This window comes from Aptenodytes patagonicus, chromosome 1 (assembly GCF_965638725.1).
Source record: "Aptenodytes patagonicus chromosome 1, bAptPat1.pri.cur, whole genome shotgun sequence".
Taxonomy (NCBI): Eukaryota; Metazoa; Chordata; class Aves; order Sphenisciformes; family Spheniscidae; genus Aptenodytes; species Aptenodytes patagonicus.
Genome location: NC_134949.1, coordinates 61,063,309 through 61,088,573, shown reverse-complemented (window position 1 = coordinate 61,088,573; position 25,265 = coordinate 61,063,309). Strand labels below are relative to the sequence as shown.

Here is a 25,265-nt window from a genome sequence, read left to right as displayed (position 1 = left end):
TGCATCTTTGTTTAGATTTATGTTAAGAGTTTAGTTAAGGCACTGCAAAGATTTTAGTTCCCATTGTAATTGGGACAGTTCCCAGTCTGACGTGGTTCTGGAGAAGGCTCACTTAATGCATCGTGTTCAGAAGGAAGGTATTTAAGATCGTTACAGTAGAAACAGATTAGCAGGCACATCTGCCCTAGCAGCATTCTGACAATGTACTTTTCCTTCTCTTGAGAGACAGCAGCACCTTTCTGGAAGTGTATAGACAAGACTGTATTTCAAGAGAGGCATTAATCTTAAAAACATTTTTGCATGAGTTAAACTCCAAAATAAATAATGTCAAGCATGTGTCACATGTTCTCCTCTGGGTCTGCTCGTTACCACCGTTGTACAGCCTAACCATTCCATCAGCTTTCTTTGCCTCCCTGCATCCCCCCTTCGCCCCCAGCCAGGATGACAGTGCCCTCGTCAGAGCTCAAGTTACACATTTCAGCAGAACTGGACAGTGTTTAGCCTTCAGAGTCACATTATTGATTTGAAGTTCATGCTTAACAAATGGTCTCTCTTCTCCTTTAGTGTTTGTAGTGGACATCAGTAGAAATCAACATGTATCCCTGTGGGGAGAAGAACAGTCACTGAAGTGCTATGAATTACAAAATGAAGGTGTTATTTTGTTTGGTTTTGTTGTTTGGTTTTTGGTTTTTTTTAAATTTCAACTCGATCCTGGTGTTTAAGGTCAGAAAATCTACTGAGAACAGCTGAGCCTGGGAAGTAACAAGTTTTATTAAACCCTGTCCTTTGAACTTTGCAAAAGAGCCTCATCCTTCACTGGTGCTATCCCTTTGCACCATGCTAGCAACAGAAGGGACGTCTGAAGATCATACAGCCTACCCAGGAAAGTTCATCTAAGCCTTGAGGCAACTAGGCAATCATCACAAGGTGGGATTATTTTTTACCTAGTTTGAGCCACTTAAGAAATAGCCGTCTAATCTAAACTTGTCCTTATAGCTTCCCCCATTGTCAGTCCATACAGAGCAATGAACCTGCAGAGAGCAGCCCATCACAGTCTTAATATGGTTATCTATGAAAAGTGGGAAGAATTGTCTTTCTTCCTATTGACCACAGCCAATAGACTGGGACTGGAAGTGGAGACTATAGAACTAGCTTTTAAATAGGAATCCCATTCACGTTGATAGGGCATAGCAATTCTCCTGTGTCCTCTCTCATTCCTAGTTCCTGATGAGGAGACTGGTTAGACAAAGTGAGGTGGGGAACGGGCCCCACAGAACCACTAAAATCCTTCGTTCATATTAGCCTATAAGACTGTTGGCAACTAGTGCCACTGAAAAGCAGTCTCCAAGCAATTATATTTTGTAGGGACTGCATAGCTGGCTGCTGTCAGGTATGTGGGATGCAAAGAAAAATTAAAAACAACCTTTGCATTTTTCCTTTCCTTTTTCCTTTCCTTTTTCCCTTCCTTTTTCCTTCCTTTTCCTTTTTCCTTTCCTTTTTCCTTTCCTTTTTCCTTTCCTCTTTCCTTTCCTTTTCCTTTCCTCTTTCCTTTCCTTTCCTTTCCTTTCCTTTCCTTTCCTTTCCTTTCCTTTCCTTTCCTTTCCTTTCCTTTCCTTTCCTTTCCTTTCCTTTCCTTTCCTTTCCTTTCCTTTCCTTTCCTTTCCTTTTTCCTTTCCTTTTTTCCTTTCCTTTTTCCTTTCCTTTTTCCTTTCCTTTTTCCTTTCCTCTTTCCTTTCCTCTTTCCTTTCCTTTCCTTTCCTTTCCTTTCCTTTCCTTTCCTTTCCTTTCCTTTCCTTTCCTTTCCTTTCCTTTCCTTTCCTTTCCTTTCCTTTCCTTTCCTTTCCTTTCTTTTTCCTTTCCTTAGTTGTGCTTTGTGCTTAACCACAAACAAGGATTTGAGACTGTCTCTGCAAAGCTGAAAATAACTGAGAAGTTGGTAAACAAGTGGAGAAATGTAACAGGCTTACCCATTTTCTGGGAGTTCGTTTGTCAGCAATGCCCTTGTACTGATTGATTGTCTAGCAACATTCTGTATGTTCAAACTAAGGGCTAGATTTGCAGAAGAATAACCAGAGGGCAAAGAATATTTTCTGGGAGCTCACTAACTACTTTTGACTACTAGTCTCAGTCATTATCACCAATTATTAACAAAATCCAGTCATCCTAGGTGCACAAAATCGAATTCACTTCCCTCTCGTATTTCAACAATTCCTGTTAAATTCATCAGGACTATGTGGATAGCGGTAACTCTAATTTGATTTGATTGGCCAAACTTGAACAAAATGTTAAAGGTAAACCTGTTTTCACACTGAATTGCAACTTGCAAGGCTGAGCAAGCTGTGCATTTGATCACTCCGTGGTTATGTGTTCAGTTCTAACTTCTCCTCTCAAAGAGAGAGAAATTTGTTTCTAATAGGATTTTACCATTATTGCAGATCTCATTTTAAACCCAGGGCTTTTTACTGCCTAACTAGCTCAAATCCAGCAAGTTGCTTGTACAAACAGAAGGTGAATAAATGCCTAGCCAAAAAAAAAAAAAAAGGAAAACAAAAGAAAAAAAGAGGGATAACCTTTCATAAGGGATAACCTTTCATAAGGGATAACCTTTCATAGGAGTGTCAAAATCTCACCTGTACAATTGTAATGTGAGGTCTCGTCAAGGTGACATTGGCCAGATTGGGAAGAGGGAATCCTTTTGACAGTTTAGCTTAAAAAAAGAGAAAAACACAATTATTTAGGCATGCATTGGAAAGACAATAAATACCTGCCCTTCAACAACCCTGTTTATCCCGAGATTTCTAGGTTGTTTACAACAATTAACCTCTTAGTCTTCACAAGCAACCCTGGGAGGTAGATAGGATGCTCATTCACCAATGGGGAAAAAGAATTACAGATGCTTTTCTGTTGGCGGAGTGTTGCAGCCAAACCAAGGCATTTCATGTTCAACACATTACATAGTCAGTGATTTGTCCCTAGTGACCTGAGGGATTGTTAACACAGCTCTAGCATCATTAGAACCCCTTCCCATTTGTCTCCATTAATTAAGGAAAGTGAAGTTCATCCTGGTACAGAGGGCTGGCACAAAGCTATGTCTCCCTCCAGGGCCTTAAATAGGATTTATGAGAGGCAAAAGCCCTGTGCTGGTCTGATAAAGAGGAATACATTTCACACAGAGTGGCCTCAGGCAGGTATGCAGGCTAGAGAGACATGCTTCTCACTGATGCATCAGGGCCACCTTGAGCGAGGTGAAGGCAGATGAATTATGAGTTTCCAAGCCCTTTTTGCCCTCTTTGCAGAATGGTGCCAGTGAGAGGGCACACTTACACCCCTACAGATCAATCTCCCCCTTTACTGGCTGCTGGTCATTTTCCACTCAAGTTGGTGGGAACTGGAAACTTAAGCAGAAAGTCAGTAGAAGTTCCTAGAATCACCCACTCTGCTGGAAGCTTTTAGCTGATGCTGTGAAATACAGCCTTACCGTTAGCTGATGGAATTACTTCAGTCTGTAAAATGTAAGACAGGATGTTCTCGAGAAGCGAGATCTGCCACAGACAAGAAAATTGAGTTAGACATCTCTTCCTGATAGCGGTAGAACTGTCATGCCCTAATCCTGGATGGAGTCAGTAGGCTCATGTTCAACTTTCAGCTCTCATTTGGCCCAAAAGAGTCATAAGCTCAGGTGAACTTTGGATCTTAAGTCTTTGGAACGATGCAAAGGAAGTGAGATGCAAAATGCAAATGGCTTTCATCATGCTTGGACAACATTTTCATTTAAAACAGTCTATTTCCTTTATTTGTGAGGTAATTTATCACCAATAGGAAAGCAGGACCAGAGCAGTTTTCATCCTTTCTCCTCAGCTACTTGGAACTGATTGATTGCACTCAGAATTAAACGACTCTCTGCGGAGGCAGGGTTTTCCCCTGTAAGCCCACAACTGCACTATTTCAGGCATCTGAGACTAGTATTTTGGCTCCCATTCCTTGCTGTAATTCTGAGCATCTGTGATGAGCGCCAGTGCACCACATGGAGTGCCTCTGCCTCAGTCGTGCGTGTGATCGCTTAGACAGCACACTGCTCCATCTGCTGCTACAGTTCAGATTACCACTGTGCATTTCACCGTTATGATTCGAGAGATCTCTCCTGCTTACTGATGAAATATGATACACCGGTCAGGGGAACTACAGAATATCTCATTTTCAGAGCATTAACTTGCCCCAAAGAATACACTTTTAAGTCCACAGCAGATAGGTGGCTGCCAGAAGACAGGAAAAGAGCCACCCAGGACTGAAGCCAAATGATTTAGAAATACAAATAAAATTTAGCTGCTTACTCTTTAGCCGTGATATCACTGATATTCCTGGTTTGCATTTCCTATGTGCTTAAACTATTTGCTTACCTCGAAAAAGCCAACATTGGAGTGGGCTAGGGAGAACTGGAGCCTGAGGGAAAGAAGTGAAACAAGCTGAGTCACTAGAAAGGATAAACACACATTATTCTAGTCATGTGCAGTCACTGCTGTAGAGCTCCAGGCCTTAAGAAACATCTGTAAAGTGATTTTGGAAGCAATATATTTTACACAATGCATACTGCCTCATAGAGAAAGAGGTGGTTTTCTTAGGGCATTGCTGAACACGCATGCAAAAGAGTATGCTAGAAGGGTTGTAGCCAGCAATGTGAGTGCGCTTCTCCCTCTGTGCTGTATTTTGAAAATCCTACTGACAATTGACTTTACCAGGGCTAGCATCAAGGACTTGCAGGCTCTCAGATATTTTGCAAGGATTTTGGTACATCTACATAATGCTTTGATGTGAGCCTTACTGGAGTAGGAAGAAAAATTCTGTTCATTGTATGGTACTGCTGCTGAGGGCTGTGTTGCTAATGTCTCTGTTTCCAAATTCAAACACTTATTCAGTACATATTCAAGTACCCAAACATGTATTCAAAACATGATTTCTGAGTTTCCACAGAACCAGCATCCCAGCTCTCAGCACACTCTAGATTTTTTTCTCTGAATGTTGCTGCAAAAAATGCTATCAGCACTCTCCTCCTTAAATTCCTAACGTCTCTGTGCCCTGACAAACTCTGCATATTCCCAACCCTATAACTGTCTTCCCAAGGGATTTTTGTGAAATCAGGGTCCCAATTCCCAGCTGAGAGGTCCTCGTATACAGAGCTTCTCTCTATAAAATGTGACATGTTAGATGTCTAAATGCCCAAGCCTCTGGTCTCCAGCTTTCTGACCCTTGGGAGTTGCAGTGCCTCAGCTGGACAATCTCTGCTATAAGAATATCAGCGTAGGAGAACTGCAGTGGTCCAGATTCTTTACCGTGTCCTGGACCCCTCTGCACTTTTCTAGTGGCACAGGTGGGCTAGAAAGCAGTTGCATCTTGCCAGCTGGAAAGGGATGAGGGAAGCCCTCCAAGTGATTCATGGTCATCATAACTGCCCTGCACGCTTCATTTATCTAGCTCAGAGGGGAGAGTAGATGTCAGGAACAGAGAATTCCAATGAGACCACTGCCCTGCAGCAATCCACAGCTGGTGGGCAGTCCCTTGGGGACCGTGGCACTTGTCACAGAGAAGCTTCCTGACTCCTCTAGACTGTACAAGTACAGCCACACAGAGAATCAGAGAATCTAATGCAGCTGAACTCACCAGGGAAACACATTCATTAAATTATGGTTATCTGATCATGTGCCTAAACTGCTAATGTTGGGATTGCTAACACTTCCAAATGGCTGGAAATCCTTTCCATCCCAGGTCAAATTACCTGTTCAAACATAGTGAGCCCATCAGTTTCTGGTCAAATATATTCAGGGCAATGCTGGTGTTGGCTGCCTGCAGAAGAAAGAAACCATGGGTTATCAGACAAAAAAACCCAGGACCCTTGCTGTGAATTAGTCACAAATACAGAAATACCATCTTCCTAGTTATGTACGGAAGCTGTTTCATGTAGATGCAACTTTCTCCCTAGCCTATGGCCCATGCAAGGCTGCACACAGTAAATGTCTGCTTATCTGAATGGCACTGACAAGAGCTGAAATGTGGGTAATGAGATTCCACTAATTAAAGACATTTTCAGTTAAATGAACAAGTTGCCAAGAGGCATGACTCATGCCTGCAGAACTGTCATTCCAGAGAACAAAACTTTGGTTAATCAGAGTTGCTATATGTTCGGATTTTTGTCCATCTGTAGGAAAATGTTCTTCATCATAGACATGTCCTATAGTTTAAGTGAGGCCACATAGGCACCACCTGTGACTAAGGGGAGTTTGCATGTTTAAGTACTAGAAATCTGGCACTTTGTTTCTTGTACAGAGTTTTAACAGAAGGAATGAACAAACTTATTTAACCCTGAGTTAAACGTCACCTTGTTCGTTGTACTTACTATGTTCATTGTGAACAACGACTGGGGGGTTGAGTCTGGCAGAACAGCGAACACCTCCATGGAGCCCTGGATCTCTACCGTGAAGGAATCCTGCTCTAAGCTGATGATAGGTATTTCAGTAGCCGTTAGCTTCAACATCACTGGGTAGGGTGTAACTGAATATTTGGCTACCTGTAAAGTTCCAAGACAGAAAAAAGACAGAATAACGCTTTTCTTGTAGAACAGATCAGAATACTGCATTCTCTCATTCTTGAAGCAATCATTTTGAAGTAGTTCCTTAAGACGAGGTTAAGGACAGCTGCTAACATAAGATTCTTTCAAGCAAGCAGGAAGTAGTTTTCTGTGGTGGTAAATTAACAGTATTGGCCACATCAGGAATGCAGTGGAAAGTTCCTTCCACTCTAGGAATACCATTTCTTCTATATCACTCTGAGAGAAATTAAATACTTTTTTGTGAAAGGAATGGAACATGAACATGATGTTTAAGTCACACAATAAAAGAACTCAGGAGTCGTTCACTTTGAGATTCACCCTTCTCGTGAGACAGGTTTCTGCTCTGGACTGTCCTCAGAGGAGCCTCACTCTGTCCATCGCCTGAAGAGCGAGAAGGCTCACCAAGTTCATTACTTAGAACCGAGGGGGTGGAATATTAGCGTCAATGCTTATGGCATTTTACAGAGAAGGCCATGATGACTGCCCTTGGAGCATTCTTAGATTTCTGAGGGAGGAACTTAATATCATCTGGGAAGCAAACAAGGATGTGAAGTTCTTTGAACCACGAGTCCAATTTCACCCAACCTCAGCATTCATGGCCTAGGGTCTCTTAAGCTCATTTTTGGTTTCTCATTCTGTCTGAGAAGGCTGCTGGAAGCCATGCATGCTTATATTCTCTGTCCTGTTATATTCATCTCCTCCACCTAAAATAAATGGAAACCCTGTGCATCTGCCATGTCTGTTCCATAGATGTAATGTTTTCTGCCTATCTGTTAGCTTGGTTTCCCACACATGGCTGCTGTAGTACCTTCCCAGGTCTTTACTGGATTCCTTTCTGCTAGTCAGTCACAGGCTAGTAGTGAAGCAAAGACAATTATGCAGGTTTGGGCAGGAGAAAGGTGTTATTTCTGATCTGAGGCACTCCCAGAAGTCTCTCAAAGCAGGACTCATGACTGGAAACTTTTTCCTGCCTAGAGTTGGTTTTAGGTGGGAACAGCTGTGGCTTTGGCACAGTGCCTAAAGACTGATGTGCAAGATTATGGGCCAAGTTTGGTAACAGCGCAAGTCATGCAACTCATTGTGGGGGTGGGAGGTGACAAGGCCCATCTGCTCTGCTGTTACGAGGCATACATGTGCCTGCTTCTCTAGCGCAGGAGCCCTGCTGGCCCTACAAGCCTTTGGGATACACCAGTAGTGAGGTGTCCGACAGCCACACCGGCTGGTTTCCTAAGAGTTTGTGGAAGTAATGATACTCACCTCAGGGATGATACTGCCAAATATCTCCGTGCTTATGTTAAAATAGCTGCAAGTCTGGAGAAAAAAGAAAAAAAAAGATAAAAGAGTTTACCAGATTTGACTTTCATGGTCGGCTTTTGTTTAAATGCATTATTACTGCAATTTCAATGAATTTTTGATTCTGTACCTTTTGTTCTCAGAAATATTCTTAAGGGACTAAGTATACTTAAAGCTAATTCCCAATAATATATGCCAAAATGCTTCCTGGGAAAGCAAATGGTTAATATCATTATAGTTTGGGCTGCAGTCTGTAGGTTTTGGGACTTACTGAACCTCCTGGAGACAGGCTAGCCACGTCTGCTAGCCTCCAAGCCACAGCTACTGTACTTTGACATATGCTTTGCTTCCATGGCCCCTGTAGTACTTTCAGTCCGTGAAGACCCCTCAGAAAACAGCCACTGAGGCTGCTAAATTCCCCAGAGTAAATCCTTTGTCCGTGTCAGAAAAGTCTATGCCTCAGGTCTACAAAAACCTTCTGTTTTGTAGCAAAGTTGCCAGTATTTGGTACCTTGCTCAGTGGAACTTGGCACCCCTGGCTGTGGCCTGAGGCATCTATATGGAACATAAATAAAAATGCATGACAATACCCTAGTATTTATGATCTACTGTCTCAGGGCTTTGCAGGCCAATTAGCAGCTTTATACGGCCACATACTGACAACTGACAGGTCAAAACCCCATCCTGGATGACCTGAGCCACTCTGATCCCATTCCTCTGTGTCCTACTCACCTCCTCCGCAATGGTGATGTTGAAGGCCCCTGCAGTGTAGTAAGCAAATGAGGAGGTCTGAAAGAAATACTCAGAGAAGGCAAGGTAGAGCATGGAGTCACTTTGGTCTGGGATAGTGAAGGGAGCTGACACATAGGGAGGGCCAGAACAGTTTCCAGCTGGATAGACTATCCCCTGAAAGGTATTGGCAGAGGTAAAAAAAATCAGAGTCAAAGCATGACATTAACATGACTGCAGACAATTAACGCTACTTTCCTTTCCCTTGCTCAGGCTATTCACAAATCAGTACATAGGCTTTGTAGTACACTTTGAGGCCTTGGTGCTTTCAAGCAGGTCGTGAAGACAAGTTCCAGAGATTGGACACCTTCACAGATGACACCTGAGATCTATCTTTTGAGATGCTGATCACCTACTGAAGACAGCCTACCACCTCAGAAAACAAAGCCTCTAAATTAAGGGTCTACATACTGCATGAAGAGTATGACTAAGGGTCCTTATTGAAAAGCCTTACTTTCTCCTTTCCCCATCTCCAGGAATTTAAATCTGAGAACTGCTGCCTAGAGCTATTCAATGGTCTCAATTACAAAATGGATTTCCAAAATCAGAGGTATTTCTAGGTCAAAATCAGCACCTTATTCTACCCAGAAGCAAGTTGGTAACTTGTTCAGACAAAAGAATGCCTATGAGAGAAAGGAAAGTTTTGTTAGACAATCCTAAAAACACTTATGTTGTCTTTTGCACTACCCGTGGTATTAGCCAAGGCTTGTAGATCTAATACTTCCAAATGCACCCAGATTAAACAAAAAGATAAAACTGATTTAAAGTGAGGAAGGTACTCAGAGGTTAAGATTTTTTTTATCCCTTTTATTAGTTTCCCCTTTATGTTTCATCTCAAATGTATTCTCTGTGTCTTTATTTTCTCGACTCCTCCCCGTCTATCTCTAAATTTTGTGTTGCCCTTTAAGGACTATCAAAACGCTTACAAAGTGCTGAGTCACTTTGCTGATGACCTCCCCATTCAATCCTCACTTGCTGGATTTAACAGTCACTCGCTTTGTATTTTTCCCCCATGTTGCATCTTATGTGGGAGCGTAGCTCTTGTAAACAGCCATGACGTAAATTACCTCTTTAGTCTACCTCAAGTCCCTGCTTAAAATCTAGTTTCCACAATACCCAGAAGAGCTTGACAGCAGCTGTAGAGCTGGTGTGCCGAGACCAGTGTTTACCATACCGGCTGACACTAGCTTATTGTTCCTTTGTGTTCCTGCCTCTCTTATTTCCTTGTTGTGTCTTGTTTTTACTTAGTTTATAAGATCTTTGTGACAAGACTGTCTTTGCAGTCTCCCTTTGTAGAGCACCTAGCGCAAGGCATCTTAAACTTAATGAAGGATCTTAGATACTATGATGATGATTACTACCTTCAACCAAATCACCTTACACAGAATGACAATCAAGTCATTTTAGAATTAGGAACTAGTCTGATTTTAGTTTCAATACATAAGGAGATTTTTTCCTTTATTTGAAAGAAACTTTCAGGCCTTCAAACTCAGCAGCACTCCTTGGGCTCCCATGCTTTTTCAAGGCTCATCTGTCTTCCCATTCAAGGTGCCAGAGACTTAATTCTTGCTCCTATAGTCTTGCTCTTTCTTTTCCTCTCTCATCTGACTGCAGATGCATCTAGTTAGTGCAATGTGTAGAAATCTTCCCCTGACTGACTGAACAAAGAAGTCCCAGGTATTAAATCAACCATGAGAGAAGGATGAAGTTGAATACCTTTCCCTTTCTCTCCTTTCCCTTTCTCTTTTTTCTTCTAACTTGCTTAGTCAACTTTTACTGCTCTCTGTTTGCTATAACCAACTCAACAGTAATTAAAAAAAAGATGTGGCTTTTAAATAACTCATTTTACAAGAGGATTGTTAAAAAATGATTACAATAACAGATGCGATAGTGCTTTGAAATGTCTGTCTTCTCATACTGAGTCCTAATGTTCAGAACAGCAATCATGTTCATCTTAGAAAGTGGATCATACAATAATAAAAACCACAGCAATCTTGGCTAATAGCACTACAGGCAATTACCTTTAAGTCCAGGTCAATGAATGGTTGGAATACTGCTGGCAAGCTATTTAAGGAGTAGTCTACTTTGGCCAAATCATCAATCGGCATTAGGACTGTAAAGGTGGTAGATAAAGCAAAATACCCAATATTACAAAAAGCACAGAAAGAATTTTATGTACACTTAAAACTAAGTCAGTTCCTGAAGGAGAATGACATGCATTATTCCAAAGGGTAGGGAAAAACACAACCAGGGACCTCCTAACATGCTTTCTGACTTAAGGCTCGATGTTTCTACTGGCACCTTCTTTAAAGCACCTTTTTTAGTTTGTCTGATGTTTTCTCATTGTGGAAAAGTAAATTTGGTCTAATCAAAAAAAGGAAATGTCCATGCCAGTGCTTCAGGGCATAAGGAGGTGTTGGGATTTCTTGTCAAGCAGTTCTGAGAGCATCCAAAGTGCCTCTAACTTGCAAATACTTTCCCAGAAAAGGTGGGTGCCTGATCTGATTAGGTACTTGTGTTTTGCACATGGTATCTGCCCAACACTTTAGGTGCCTTAAACTCTTGCAAATCTCACTTTAACCCAAAATGGTTAAAGTGAGAAGGTTTTTTACAAAGGAGCTTTTTTATTTTGCCTTTGGCAAGTCTGAAAAATCGGCAAGTAAGACTTAAATTTCCAGGCAGGCTAGGGGAGCAGGCTTCAGCTTCTAAAGCGCTATGTGTGCAGGAGGACTCAGAGCACGGGATGGAAGGGAAAACTGCCTTCGCATCAGTGCCACGTGGCCTCTAAGTGGCATTTCTGACAGCAAGGGTACATGCTGCCACGTTCACAAGTTGAGAATCGTGCCCAAGTCCTTGGCTTCTCAGAAATATCTTTTGCTTGTCCACGTACCACTCCCTTTATTTAACTGTGGTCCTGTAAGCAAGGGAGCAGACAGAATGTGGGGTCTGATACCTCTCCCGGAGGGCTTTGCTGACTAACTGCTGTTAAGGAAACTCTAGAATTTCACTGAACAGCACAGAGAAAGCAAAAGGAAAAGATATCACTAGTGACTCACCATTCAGTGATTGGAGGTCTTCATCTATCAACTGGATCCCAGATCTGATGTTGGGACATGACTGTATAAAAGCACACTCAAGTTATGGCTTGATTAGCGTGGACCTGTAAGCACCTCTTACTTGTGTGCTAGCAAATCTGTCTGCTTATGTGACACACATTGCAGCATTTGTTTGTCAAAACACCTAAACTAGCTTTTTTCCAGCTAACTGGTTCCCCAAGGTTTCTACTTGGTGCAATGTAAGCATGTCCTATGTCAGAGTTGCCTTTAGGCAAGAAAGTGGGAAGTTGCCAAAGACAGCCTGATGGGGGTGACAAAACCACAGCCTTAAATAGTGCAAGAAGGAGGCAGAGATCTCGCATTGGTCTCACAGGAGAGATCCCTGTCCTGGCGCAGAATCACAGCCATCTCAAGCTCTGTCTCCTCTCAGAGGCCCTGGGCAGGTTGTCATCAGAACTACTCACCTCTTTGATATGATGAAGTTTAAATATGTCATACTATCAGGCGATGCACTACAACTTCTCTATGCATCACCCAATATATATTTTGTCTGCTGAGTATAAAAATCACCTCAAACCCCTGCAGGTACACAGACAGAGACTTATTCTGCATTGGAATGGGAAAATAACTACATTTTCCAGCCCTACTGCTGCCTTGTTTGAACCTAGCTGTGGACTGGCCAATATCTTGGCCATGAACTTGGCACTTTATCTGGAAGCATTTCTGTCTGGCAAAATGGCGACCGTGCTGATCAGACCAGAATAAGACTACATTATTTTTCTAGTTCTTCCTTTGCCAAGTTCACAGCACTGATCTGTGAAAGTCATACTCCTTAAAACCCTCCCCTACACAATTTGAAAGGCTTACGTTAGTGACCAAGCTCCTGTGAATGGGTTTCTTCAGATACTTGATAAAGAAGTTATGCAGGAAGCTAGAGGAAAGGAAGAAAGCCATTAATGGGTCAAGTACTAGGGTCATTAACAGGAAATCAGATATCTCTGCAGAACATGAATTTGATGGCCTCTGAGTGTGATGTTCTAGTACACAAGGGAGCTTTCTGAAATGTAACAACTATCAGAGAGCCACCATTTGAAAGGAGATAATTTCACCACTAGCCATCTCAGCAATTAGCCTGGTAGATTAATCCTTATGAATAAGGAATTCTTCATATTACCACCATCATGTATGTACAAACACAGAATAAGTAGTCTCTGCACTAGGAACTTCCAATACAAGTAAAAACAGACAACCCCCCCCCCCCCCAAAACCAAACCCAAAACCAGGTGACAAGAGTGGTGTTCAGACAGTGACAGAAGTACAAGAAAACAATGAAATAATGTTGCATGGGGTTGTAACCAGAGGCACAACAGACAGCAGTCTGGTTCTTCAGTTTTGATAGCACTGTGACTAGGAGTATTTAAAGCATAGTACAAGCATGTAACTTCTACCTAGAGTTGAAGATTAGAGCAGTATTTGGAAAGAAGTGGGTGCTGAAGAAGCACAAGGGATTGTTTGATGCTGTCTTTATCCTCTACTCAAGTGACATTGTGCACAAATACAAGGACAAATGTTAATTTTGGCCATTTTAACACTGGATTGGGGCCCTGATTCTCACCTGTGGTGCCTATAGATGCCTAAAAGCAATTCTGGGTGCCCTATTTTATGAAGTTGTCTCTGTGCCATTCATTGACAGTTATTTTCTCCCAGAGTATATACAGATCTCTTCCACTTACCCACTTTTTCCATTCAACTTGATGTCTATATCACCAGAAGTTGTCCGGCAGCTGGTAAGTGATATTGATGTATGACCTGTATTATCCAGGGGTGTTGAAAAGATTGCAGTAACAAACACCTTTGAAATGTACACTGTGCTTCTTCCACTGTCTTTGCTGCATAAAGTAAAAATAAATAAATAACTGAAAAAACCCTATTTTTAATGAATGTTCAAGACTCATTAACTCTTAAACAGACTCTTTTCTGTTCACTGAATATGAAGTTGTTTATCTGAATACTTTTTATTGCATTGCTCATAAAGAAAATAGATTCTAATATGTCTGCAAAGAATCGAGTATTCTACACAGATTTCCAGCTAGGAGTTTTGGAAAATGATGGATTTGGGAAAGTAGATAATTCACTACTGTAAGGTATTTTGTTCCACTTCCCAGACCTGCGCCCACAGCAGAGGGATCTGGGATATGCCTGATAGAAGATAGGGCAAGAGACCTGTACTGGAATCTAACCTATTGACATCTGAGGAGGGTCGATGCAAACCCATGGAGTGCCCCAATGGGCTCTGTGCCCTCTTCCCCACCCCTCCCAGGGGTTTGGCAGCCCATGCTCAAGACCAGCTCCAGTATGGTGAAGCTGTGTTATTTCGGATCAAGTTGTTCATAGCTTGGTTGTGAGAAAGAGCTGTGAAAAGCCTTCTTGGGCGTCTCTAACCTTGGTTTATGATCTGCATTGGAGCTCAGGTCTTCGCTCGAGCTGTGTTGTAGGTACACCTATGTGCGACCTTGTACTTAGTTAATCCTGACGGTGCTTTGCTGGCTTGACTTCCTGGCTTTGCCTCAGACCTGCCTCTTCACTATGGACTTGCCTGGCAATCTGGACTGGTGGCTGTTCCTGGTCACTGCCACTAACCTGCTCTGCTTGCCTGTCTTGGGTACTTGCCAGTGAGGGCACTGCCCCTCCTGCCATGCCATCACCCCCAGCTCCCGGGTCCCCTCCCCTTGCAAGCAGCCAGCTCTGCTGTCCCTGCCAGCAGAAGCCCAGAAGTGCAGATCAGAGACTGCTATAATTCAGTCAGTTTAGCAATATAGCTAATGTGAGTTGTGGGGAAGAGGAGGAGGGGTTTCCTTCCTCTGAAACAGCCTGGGACTAGGAAGATGTGGAGACTGCTCTAAGGATATTGCCATTTTTTTGTCCATTTTCCATCAGCTTTTGAACCGTATCTCTTGGAGGCATAGCACAGGGTTTCTAACAGTGTAGCTGCACTGGGAGGGTTTATTATACTGGACTGTGATCCACTGTACTACAATTTTTCTAAATGTGTCATTAGCTGGCAGGCTGGACAACGACAGCATTCAGCTAGAGCATCAATCCTTTACTATTCGCAGAGGTGCTTCTCAGCCATGGGCTGTTTATCAGTGCTCATGTCTGAGGGGGCAGGGGCTGTCTCCCACCAGCAGACCTGTTGAGAAGGACCACGCTGTACTCCTGGGTTACTGCTGCTAGCTGTTAAAGAGCACCTTTGCCATGAAGAGGTCACAAGAAAAACTAAACTTTGCATTTTTATCTTTATGTTCTCCATCAACAAAAATCCCAGGACGCATGAGGCTGTACGTACAACATCCAGGTCCTTATGTTCCAGTTCGTATCGATGGTTAAAGAAGCATTTCCAATCACCAGTTTTATCCCACTCCCAGGTATGAGGGAGATGGAAGCACTGGGGAATTCAACAGCAGTGACGCGTATTCTAGAGCATGAGGGAGATAAGGGAGAGAAAAGAAAAGGAAAAGTTCGTATTTCATGAGTCAGGGTGAACACAAAACAAGATGCAAATTTCAGTCAAACACAAATTGCCTCCGGAGAGAATACTTACCTTGAAATGTTGTATTTGACATTACCAAGCCCAAATTTCTCATAGCCACTCAAATCAGGGAAATGCTCCTTCGCCATATTCTGCTTCAGGATTTCCAGCCCAACCTCCTTGGCTACAGGAAAATAGTGATCAGTTCACTTGCCTTTGATACTGCCTGGGAGTTTATAGTTATGTGCTTTTGGCTTAGGAGATGGGATGGACACAGAGTCAGAAAGAAGAGGGTATCTCATTTGAGACCCAGCGGTGCTATTTCAGATCTCACTCCTAGTCATGGCAAGAGTTGAACTTACTGATTCAATATCTGAAATCAAATGAACGTCGATATGATGTACAATGCTGTCAAGCAGCTTACTGTATCTGCTATATGGTGCTCTTAAACCTTCCTTTTCTTTATAGCCTGTGATCAGGTCATTTCCTCCCACTGCCCTTGCTTCCCTATGTCTGTCATACCAGGATTCAATGCAATACCACCAGCAGCTCCTGAAAACATCACACATACCATACTCCAACCCCTTCTGGGTGATCCTCACTTTGAGTCCAGGGTTGGCGTTGAGTTGCCTACTGAGCAAACTTAAGAGGAGGAGAGAACAGCAAATCTTCACCATCTTCCTCATTTTTTACAGGACCTGTTAATAAATATTTATAATGATAGTAGAAGTTCATGCTATGTCACGTGGTGGCTGTACTCCCTTTCCCCCCCCTGGAGTGAGCTGTTCTGACACCAGCTTTCCCTCCAGAATGGAGAAAGTGGAAAGCCCAGCAACCGTGGAAGAGAGGACCTGTTCTGCACCGACTGTTATAGAAATAGAGCTCCTTGGGGTAGAGGAGAAAAGTCAGCCTATTCACTGTCGTAGGGAGTGGAGAAAGTGCTTGGGACACATCCACCTGCACAAACACTGTTGAAAGGGAAGTGGCACTGAATTTTTAGGATGGTTTTTTTTTCCCCTCTAGCTAGTGAAATAAGTAGCTTATTTTTTCCCAAAATATGTGGAGCTCTCAGTGCCTCCTGGTCATTCAACAGATGTCACTGGGTCTTAGGACTTTGGAAAACCTGATCAGCTCATTTAGTTAAAGACATAGATACCCCCACTTTAGGAACCACTTATTAAGATCTTAGACACAGCTTTGAGAAGCCCCTTATGTTCCCTCCTGACAGTCAACAAAAGAAAATAATTTTGTGCCAGCAGACAATGTTTTTGTATCCCCTAGTCTGCATATTAATAAATGCATTAGGTTTTATCCAGAAACTCTCCTTGCAAACTTCATGGTCCAATGGATGTTTATTTTTGCTTTTTTCATTCCCATTAAACAACTTTTTGCCTGTCGTGGTTTAACCTCAGTTGGCAACTGAGTACCACACAGCCGCTCGCTCACTCTCCGCTCCCCCCCGCGGTGGGATGGAGGAGAGAATCGGAAGAGTGAAAGTGAGAAAACTCGTGGGTTGAGATAAAAACAGTTTAATAATTGAAATAAAATAATGATAATAATAATAATAATAACAACAATAATAATAATATACAAAGCAAGTGGTGCACAATGCAATTGCTCACCACCCGCCGACTGACACCCAGCCAGTCCCCGAGCAGTGGCCCCCCGGCCGGCTTTCCCCCAGTTTATATGCTGAGTATGACGTCACACGTTATGGAATGTCCCTTTGGCCAGTTTGGGTCAGCTGTCCTGGCTGTGCCCCCTCCCAGCTTCTTGTGCACCTCCAGCCTTCTCAGTCGGTGGAGCATGGGAAGCTGAAAAGTCCTTGACTAGTGTAAGCACTACCTAGCAACAACTAAAACATCGGTGTGTTATCAACATTATTCTCATCCTATATCCAAAACACAGCACTGTACCAGCTACCAGGAAGAAAATTAACTCTATCCCAGCCAAAACCAGGACATTGCCCGTAATAGGGTTATCCAGGTGTCCAAAGAATCCTTTCTAGTGTCTTGTGGGGAAGAAGGAAAATGCTTGAAACAAATCCATCAGTCGACTTTATCTGTTATTTTGGTCACATCACCACTGATTTTTTAATAAGGTTGAGTGCCATGACCTAGCTTCTCAGGCTGCCTGTTTTGGACCTCTTTAAAGTCACAGTGCAGGTATTTTATCATGTTTTCCCCACTACTTTTTTGTGCCTATACTTCTTCACTTAAATGTATCTGAGATTTCCAGCCTCATCTAAAGCATGCTATAGCCTGGTTCTCCATTCACAGATACGGACTTCAGTGTTCAAAGCATTTTATAAGAACAAATTAATAAAGGCAAGATAAATGCCTTTACTAATAATTTACATATTATTGCTAGTCTCTTGTTTCCCTTAACTTGTTTGGGCTCATCAGCAATGGACTCTGCTCTTTTATCATCTCCTCTCAGAAAATTTTAAGGGGATACTCACAGCCTGGGACAGTGACTTAATGTCCAGGACAAAAAAAAAAGAAGTTATCATTCACAGAAGGTTGTCCTTCCCCAATATACTTGGGTGGGACTGGTTTTATTTAATTACAGCCGTTCAAAAGTTAGGTGTCTCATCTAAGACAGTCATCTTTATAGTGGAGAGGGATACATCCCATCTATCTTAAAACAAATTGCCCTGTGGGGAGTGCTCATCTTCCTCCTAGGATTCAATGTCTACCTCTGAGGTGGGCCAACATAGGCAAGCTGAACCTATACCAGTTATATATATTATGTGCCAGTGGTGACGAATCACTGTATGGTTGTGGGGTGATCCTTCAATTAATGGGGGAGTCCCCACACCTCGTGGTCATTCTTCACAAAGAGAACTTGCTCCTAAAGACACAGATGCCTTTTGAAAGACACCCACCTTCTGGAAGATACCAGCAAGTAACTTGTCAATAACCAGAGACAATTTACTTTCTGATAGTAAATTCTGCTAATGGCAGCTTTTCTGTAATACTGAGAGTAAGACCTGTCACTCCCTTTGATGGCATGAAAAAAACCAACAGCGTGCATGCCCACCCCCCAAAAAAACACCCCAACCCCAAAAACCAAGCAGAAACAATCAAGAAAATGTATGGGTGGCACCACTGATCGTGACTAGCTAGCTAACCCATGATCATGTCCCCCCATTTCCCCTGTACTCGGTGGGCTATGCAGTGGATGATCACTTGGCTCTCCCTCCCTTCTCATGCATGTCACACAGTAGTTCTTGCTGGCTCTACAGGATTTACCACAGGGGTAGTGAATGAGTGAAGCAAATGCCCATCCCAAGGGCTTCTGTGACTGGATTTAAACTGAGATGGTTTACAGCTATGCTGTATGAACCACAGGCTGCATGTAGTGTGAAAGTCAGAAGCTGTTGCTGCCAACAAGGTCTCCCAGGGAGACTGGGAGAAGCCACCTTGATGGAGAATTTTAAAACCAAACTGGACAAAATCAGAAAACAGGTTTGTTTTTTCCCCAGAGCTGGGAACAGTCCTCTGTGGAGTTATCTGTTGTCTGAGGTTCACAGCAAGAATGGCAAACAGGTCACATTATGATGGTTTTCCTTATTCCCTACTGCTACACTGCATTATGGACAGCTGAAAATACATGAAAATACATCTTTTCTAGCATTACGTTTATGTAAAAAATTTCTTCAGTTACCACAGGGCTGTTGCAGAGCTGGGATGAAACCATCTAGAAACAGACAACTGCCTCTCCCATAATACCTGAAAATTTGTTTTGATGTTGCTGCATCTTTCACTAGCTGTTTCATTATCAGAGGTAATAATATATCTCAAACCTCTAAAATATTTTCAGTCATGATCACAATTTAAGCAAACTGCAAAATTATGACCTAACATTGACTTAATTTTTGTGTAACAGACAGTTTGAGGTAATCCCACAGAACACCTTTGCCTTTTTGTATGACTAATATTTTCTTTTTAATTTTAACTGACAGAAATCGAGAGGTAAAAGGAACACGCTTCATGTGTAGAACAAAAACAAAGTACTGGAAGGAAATGTGTCTTTGACATAGGCGCAGTTCTCACCACTTTTAAAATCTCAAAATTTAGCCAGATTTAGCTACATCTATCTCTTCCCAACAAAGCCACTCCACAACAAAGAGTAATCACAACGTACTTGTTACCATACCTCTCCTCCAAAGGCTGAAGAGAAGACTCTTGCTGTACCAGACCACAGGGCTGAGGATGCTGCGGGGAAAACCCTCTGCAGCCACGACCCCGTCTTTTAAAGAAAAGAGCTGTGAGCTTGAAGACAGTCAATTGCTGCCATCTTCAGCGGCATCACGCAGGGAGTGGTCTCTCTGGTAATCATGTCCCAAACTATTTTGGGTGTCCCAGATTAAATCTACCACTCTAATTTAATTTAGGGACTAAGCAGAGGGCAATGTAAACTGTTGGGTGGGGGTGCTCAGGTGCCGGGATGCTGAGCTCGGGGTGACATGCTGCCTTTGTGGCATACCTTTTCAGCACTGACTTTTCAGATGGACCTGAGAGGAAACCCCAGTGGAGACTCTATTCCAGTAGTTCCACAGGACTGATACTCATAGCCAGGTCTGTATTGTGAAAGAAAGAAATGAATGTGCCATTGCTAGGAAGAACAGATGGAAGACAACTGTCTAGGCCCATCTGTTCTGAAATTGCTCAGGATACAGAAAACCATAAATTATATAGTATTTATATTATAGTCTATATATACTACAGTGTATATATATATGATGCAAATATATAGTATCAAGTCCTTGCAGTCAATATTTTCTATTTCTTCTGCTCTCTTATCCAGGTAACCAGTACTTCAGCTAACCAGTACTACTTGGCTTGTCAAAGAGGTGATTTAATCAGTTAGCTTGCATGTAAACCAAGCAAATTCCCTCAGGCATGGAGCACTTTGCTAGACAATCTGAGTCACGTCATTGTGCAATCCATGAATAGAAAAGGGTAGAGACATTTGTCAGTCAGTCAACAAATACTCATACTTTACACAGATTTAACATTCACCACAGGGAGTCACATGCATAATAATTTCATTATTTGTATCTCTGGCAACTGAGGATGAATAAAAATCACACCCTCAGTTACATAAACCTCTCATTTAAATTTTTTGCACAAGTTCTGCAGTTCCTTCAAAGCAAGGAAAAGCTCCACTGTTTCGCTCCACAGAGATCTCCAAGATCTACAAACAACTGAATTGTCTGAAAACTATCTCAGCTTATCCTCATCATATCCTTTTAACATTTTATGGTTCTTCTAATGGAGTACCACCCAGTTTAGATAAAACTTTCAGCAAAAGTTAACAAAGACACACTAAGGCTTCCAGAACAGTTGCATCATTTCCTTCTACAAATATAGCAGTAAAAGCCAGATATCTGCTTATAGACACATTCAGATAGCACATTCAAATTTGCTATAAATAGTTTCTACATCCAAACTTTTCACCTTTCAAGGTGTTACAAAAAGCCTCTAAAAGGAATGTTTGTTTTCAATTTTCTCTGTTGAGCCACCAAGCATTTGGTTCGATCTATATGCTAAAGGGGATATAGACTGCGATCCTTTTTACCCAATGCACAAGAAACCCAATGATCTTACCAGTATGGCAATCAATGGAGACTTGTTGCTGCATCTCTGCAGATGATTTTGGCTTTCCATGATTCCAATCGTTGCCTCTGGCTCAGTGGTCCAGCGGTCCCCTTTCCCTGCCTCCCCAATTCTCCCTTTTCTCCGTGCGCTCTAGTCTGCGGCACACTGAGGGACAGGCATCGTTTCCGTTGTTCTGTCAGTCGGGAAACAACATCAGATCAAAAATGGTACCCTGACCAGTAGGTAAGTATAGGATGATATGGGGGAACTGTTGGCGTATAGAGCATCCTCTTTAGTCCTAGGAGAAACAATTGCTTTGTTTGTGAACAACAGCCAGAGGACTAGAGCTTAAGGGGCAGTGTTGTGCTAAGCTATGGCTCTGGTCTGAAAAGGCCCATCGAGCCATGGCACTTGTTGGACCGTCCTGGAGCACGTGTCCCGTTGGAAGAGAGAAGAGATGGGCACCCGGGCTTTAGTTTTCTTTTTCCCCTATATCTCATGAATTCTCCCCAAATATGCAGAAGAAAGTGCCTGAAGTGTTATCAATGAGGGACACCAAACTATTTAAAAATCTCCATTTTTTTTGAGTTCTTCTTCTTCCATTCTTTTTCTAGTCACTCTTCACCTACTGCAGAATACAATGAATTGGAAGCCCTGCTGTGATTTACTGCTGTTTGGTTTCAGGATGCTTTTTTTAGTAAAAAACTGTAGCAGCCAGCTAGATAAATAATCTGATTCAGCTAAAAATCAAATGCAAGCCACATTTCTGTCCCAAGTTAGAACTGAACTTCTCTGTAGTGTGACATTTGTAGACTAGTTTTCCTTTCCATACACTTTTAATATCTCCTGGTTGAATGTGTCTGGTGACACTGACATAAGACAAAAGAAAGCTTCCAGCTCCATTTTACAAATATGAGAGGTACAGAATTATTTGGAGATTGATACCCTCAAAGAGCTGCAGCTACTCACAAACAAGGAAGAACTGCTGGATGATGTAAAGGCCAAGGGCAGCCTTGGCTGCAGTGAGCATGAGACTGTGGACTTTCAGATCCTGGGAGGAGCGAGCAAGAAAAAGAACAGAATTACAGCCGTAGACTTCAGATGAGCAGATTTCAGGGACCTGCTTGGCAGGATCTGTGGGAAATTGCCCTGGAGAGCAGAGGCCCAGAAGAGCTGGCTAATCTTCAAGGGCAGCCACCTCAGAGCATAAGAACGGTCCATTACAATGTTCAGACAGTTGAGCAACTGTGGCAGAGGGCCAGCATGGATGAACATGGAGCTCCTGAGTGAACTCAAACACAAAAAGGAAGCATACAGAAGATGGAAACTGAGATCAGCTACTTGGAAGGAACACAAAGATATTGCTTGCACATGTAGGAATGAAGGCAGGAAAGCCAAAGTTCAGTTGGAGCTGAAATCAGTTTGGGAGGTGAAGGGCAACAGGAAAGGTTTCTGTAAGTACATCGATAGCAAAAGGAAGGCTAAGGAGAATGTGGGCTTATTGCTCAGTGGGCTGGCGTACTAGTGACAAGAGACATAGAAAAGGCCATTTTTACCAGCAAGACTTGTCCTCTGGCCTCCCAGGTCGCTGAGCAGAGTCTGTGGGAGTGAGACAGCACCCACAGCAGAGGAAGACAGAGTTCAGGATCACTTAACCCACTTGGACATACACAAATCCATGGGCCCGGACAGGATGCATCTGGAGGTGTTGAAGGTTCTGCCTGGCTGATCTCGTTGTGAAGCTGCTGCCTATCACCTTCAAAAAGTCATGGCACTTGAGAGAGGTTCCTCCTGACTGGAAAAAGGCAGACGTCACATCTGTCTTCAAGAAGGTCAAGGATGGTGATCCAGAGAAGTCAGTCTCACCTCAGTCCCTGGGAAGGTTATGGAGCAAAATGTCTTAGAAGCCATTTCGAAAGCACGTGAAGGTTAAGAAGGTGACTGGGAGCAGCCAGCATGGGTTTTCCAAGGGCAGACCATTCCTGACCAACCTCATTGCTTTCTGTGATGAGCTGACTGGTACTATGGACAAGGGGAGAGCAGTGGATGTTCTGTACCTTGATTTCAGCAAGGCCTTTGACTGACACAGTCTCCCTTAGTCTCATCACCAAGTTGGTGACATATGGGCTGGAGAATGTAGGTGGAAAATTGGCTGGACTGCCAGAATCAAAGAGCTGTGATCAGCAGAGTCCAGCTGTTGACGAGTAACTAGTGGAGGTCCCACAGGAATCAGTAGTATGACCAAAATTGTTTAATGCCACCTGGATGATGGGACAGGGTGCACTCTGAGGAAGTTTGTGAACGACACCAAATTGGGGGGAGCAGTCAACATGCTGAAGGGCAGGGCTTCTATTCAGGGAAACCTGGACAAGCTGGAGAAGTGAGCTGACAGGAAGCACATAAAGTTAACAAGAGCAAGTGTGAAGTCTTGCATCTGGGAGGGAATAACTCCCTGCAGCAGTACAGGCTGGTGGCTCTTTAGAAAGCAGCTCTGCAGAAAAGGATCTGGGAGCCCTAGTGGACAACAAGTTGAACGTAAGTCTGCAGGTCCAGGTAAGTGATCCTTCCCTTCTATTTGATACTTGCATTTGGAGTATTGTGTCCAGTTTGGGCTCCCCAGTACAAGAAGGATATTGACATTCTGGATCAAGTCCAGCAGGTGCCACCAAGGGGGCTGGAGAACATGGCCTACAAGGAGAGTCTGAGAGATCAGACCTGCTCAGCTTGGAGAAGAGAGGGCTTGAAAGACCTTTTTGTTGTCTACAACTTTTTGATCAGAGAATACAGAGAAAATGGAGCCAGACTCTTCTTGGAAGTGTGTGGTGATAGGACAAAAGGCAACAGAACAAGTTGGAACATGGGAAATACTGATTAGATATTAGGAAAAAAATTTTACTCTGAAGGTAATTAAATAGTGGAACAGGTTAAGTATATAGAATCATAGAACAGTTTGGGTTGGAAGGGACCTCTAAAGGTCATCTAGTCCAACGCCCTGCCGTGGGCAGGGACATCTTCAACTAGATCAGGTTGCTCAGAGCCCCGTCCAACCTGACCTTGAATGTTTCCAGGGATGGGGCAGCCACCACCTCTCTGGGCAACCTGCGCCAGTGCTTCACCACCCTCAGCGTAAAAAATTTCTTCCTTATATCTAGTCTAAATCTACTCCCCTTTAGTTTAAAGCCATTCCCCGTTGTCCTGTCACAAGAGGCCCTGCTAAAAAGTTTGCCACCATCTTTTTTATAAGCCCCCTTTAAGTACTGATAGGCTTTCTTATGCTGAGGGCTCCAGAGCTGGACGCAGTCCTCCAGGTGGGGTCTCACCAGAGCAGAGTAGAGGGGCAGAATCACCTCCCTCGACCTGCTGGCCACGCTTCTTTGGATGCAGCCCAGGATACCATTGGCCTTCTGGGCTGCGAGCGCACATTGCTGGCTCATGTCCAGCTTTTCGTCCACCAGTACCCCAAAGTCCTTCTCGGCAGGGCTGCTCTCAATCCCTTCATCCCCCAGCCTGTATTGATACCGGGGGTTGCCCTGACCCAGGTGCAGGACCTTGCACTTGGCCTTGTTAAACCTCATGAGGTTCACACGGGCCCACTTCTCGAGCTTGTTCAGGTCCCTCTGGATGGCATCCCGTCCCTCTGGCGTGTCGACCGCACCACTCAGCTTGGTGTCATCTGCAAACTTGCTGAGGGTGCACTTGATCCTGCTGTCTGTCATTGATGAAGATATTAAACAGCACTGGTCGCAATACAGACCCGTGCGGGACACCACTCGTCACCAATCTCCATCTGGACATTGAGCCGTTGACCACTACCCTCTGGATGCGACCATCTAACCACTTCCTCACCCACCGGACAGTCCACCCATCAAATCCATACCTCTCCAGTTCAGAGAGAAGGATGTTGTGGGGGACCGTGTCAAAGGCCTTACAGAGGTGCAGATAGACGACATCTGTAGCCCTTCCCGTGTCCGCTGATGTGGTCACTCCATCACAGAAGGCCACTAGGTTAGTCAGGCAGGACTTGCCCTTGGTGAAGCCATGCTGGCTGTCTTGAATCACCTCCCTGTCCTCCGTGTGCCTTAGCATAGCTTCCAGGAGGATCTGTTCCATGATCTTCCCAGGCACAGAGGTGAGACTGACTGGCCTGTAGTTTCCCAGGTCTTCCTTTTTTCCCTTTTTAAAAATGGGGGTGATGTTTCCCCTTTTCCAGTCAGTGGGAACTTCTCCAGACTGCCACAACCTCTCAAGTACGATGGATAGTGGCTTAGCACTATCCATCCAGGTTGCCTGGAGAGGTTGTGGAACCTCCATCCTTGGAGGGGTTCAAGACTCGACTTGACGCAGCCCTCAGCAACCTGATCTAATTTGTCCTGTTTTGAGCCAGGGTCTGG

General features: G+C 43.4%; 1 protein-coding gene across 1 annotated transcript; it reads right to left on the bottom strand.

Moving 5' to 3' along the window:
* Positions 1-560: 560 nt before the first annotated feature.
* On the bottom strand, positions 561-20,909 carry LOC143160812 (BPI fold-containing family C protein-like). Its single transcript, XM_076338988.1, has 16 exons — positions 20,884-20,909; positions 15,840-15,966; positions 15,341-15,452; positions 15,086-15,214; positions 13,473-13,628; positions 12,607-12,670; positions 11,740-11,800; positions 10,705-10,796; positions 8,627-8,800; positions 7,859-7,912; positions 6,389-6,559; positions 5,771-5,838; positions 4,398-4,440; positions 3,479-3,542; positions 2,631-2,707; positions 561-602 (listed from the first exon to the last, which is right to left on the bottom strand). Exons 2-16 carry the CDS (start codon positions 15,952-15,954, stop codon positions 561-563), a joined length of 1,422 nt encoding a protein of 473 aa, XP_076195103.1. The 5' UTR covers positions 15,955-15,966; positions 20,884-20,909.
* Between the last annotated feature and the right edge of the window lie 4,356 nt (positions 20,910-25,265).

What these genes read in the sequence shown, in the direction of transcription:
- LOC143160812 (XM_076338988.1), bottom strand. Translation starts at nt 15,954, where the DNA reads ATGAGGAAGATGGTGAAGATTTGCTGTTCTCTCCTCCTCTTAAGTTTG. An exon ending in AACATAAGGACCTGGATGTT is followed by an intron (nt 13,629 to 15,085) that starts GTACGTACAGCC and finishes TACTTTATGCAG; the next exon opens with CAAAGACAGTGGAAGAAGCA. An exon ending in GGCTCACTATGTTTGAACAG is followed by an intron (nt 4,441 to 5,770) that starts GTAATTTGACCT and finishes TCTTTCCCTCAG; the next exon opens with GCTCCAGTTCTCCCTAGCCC.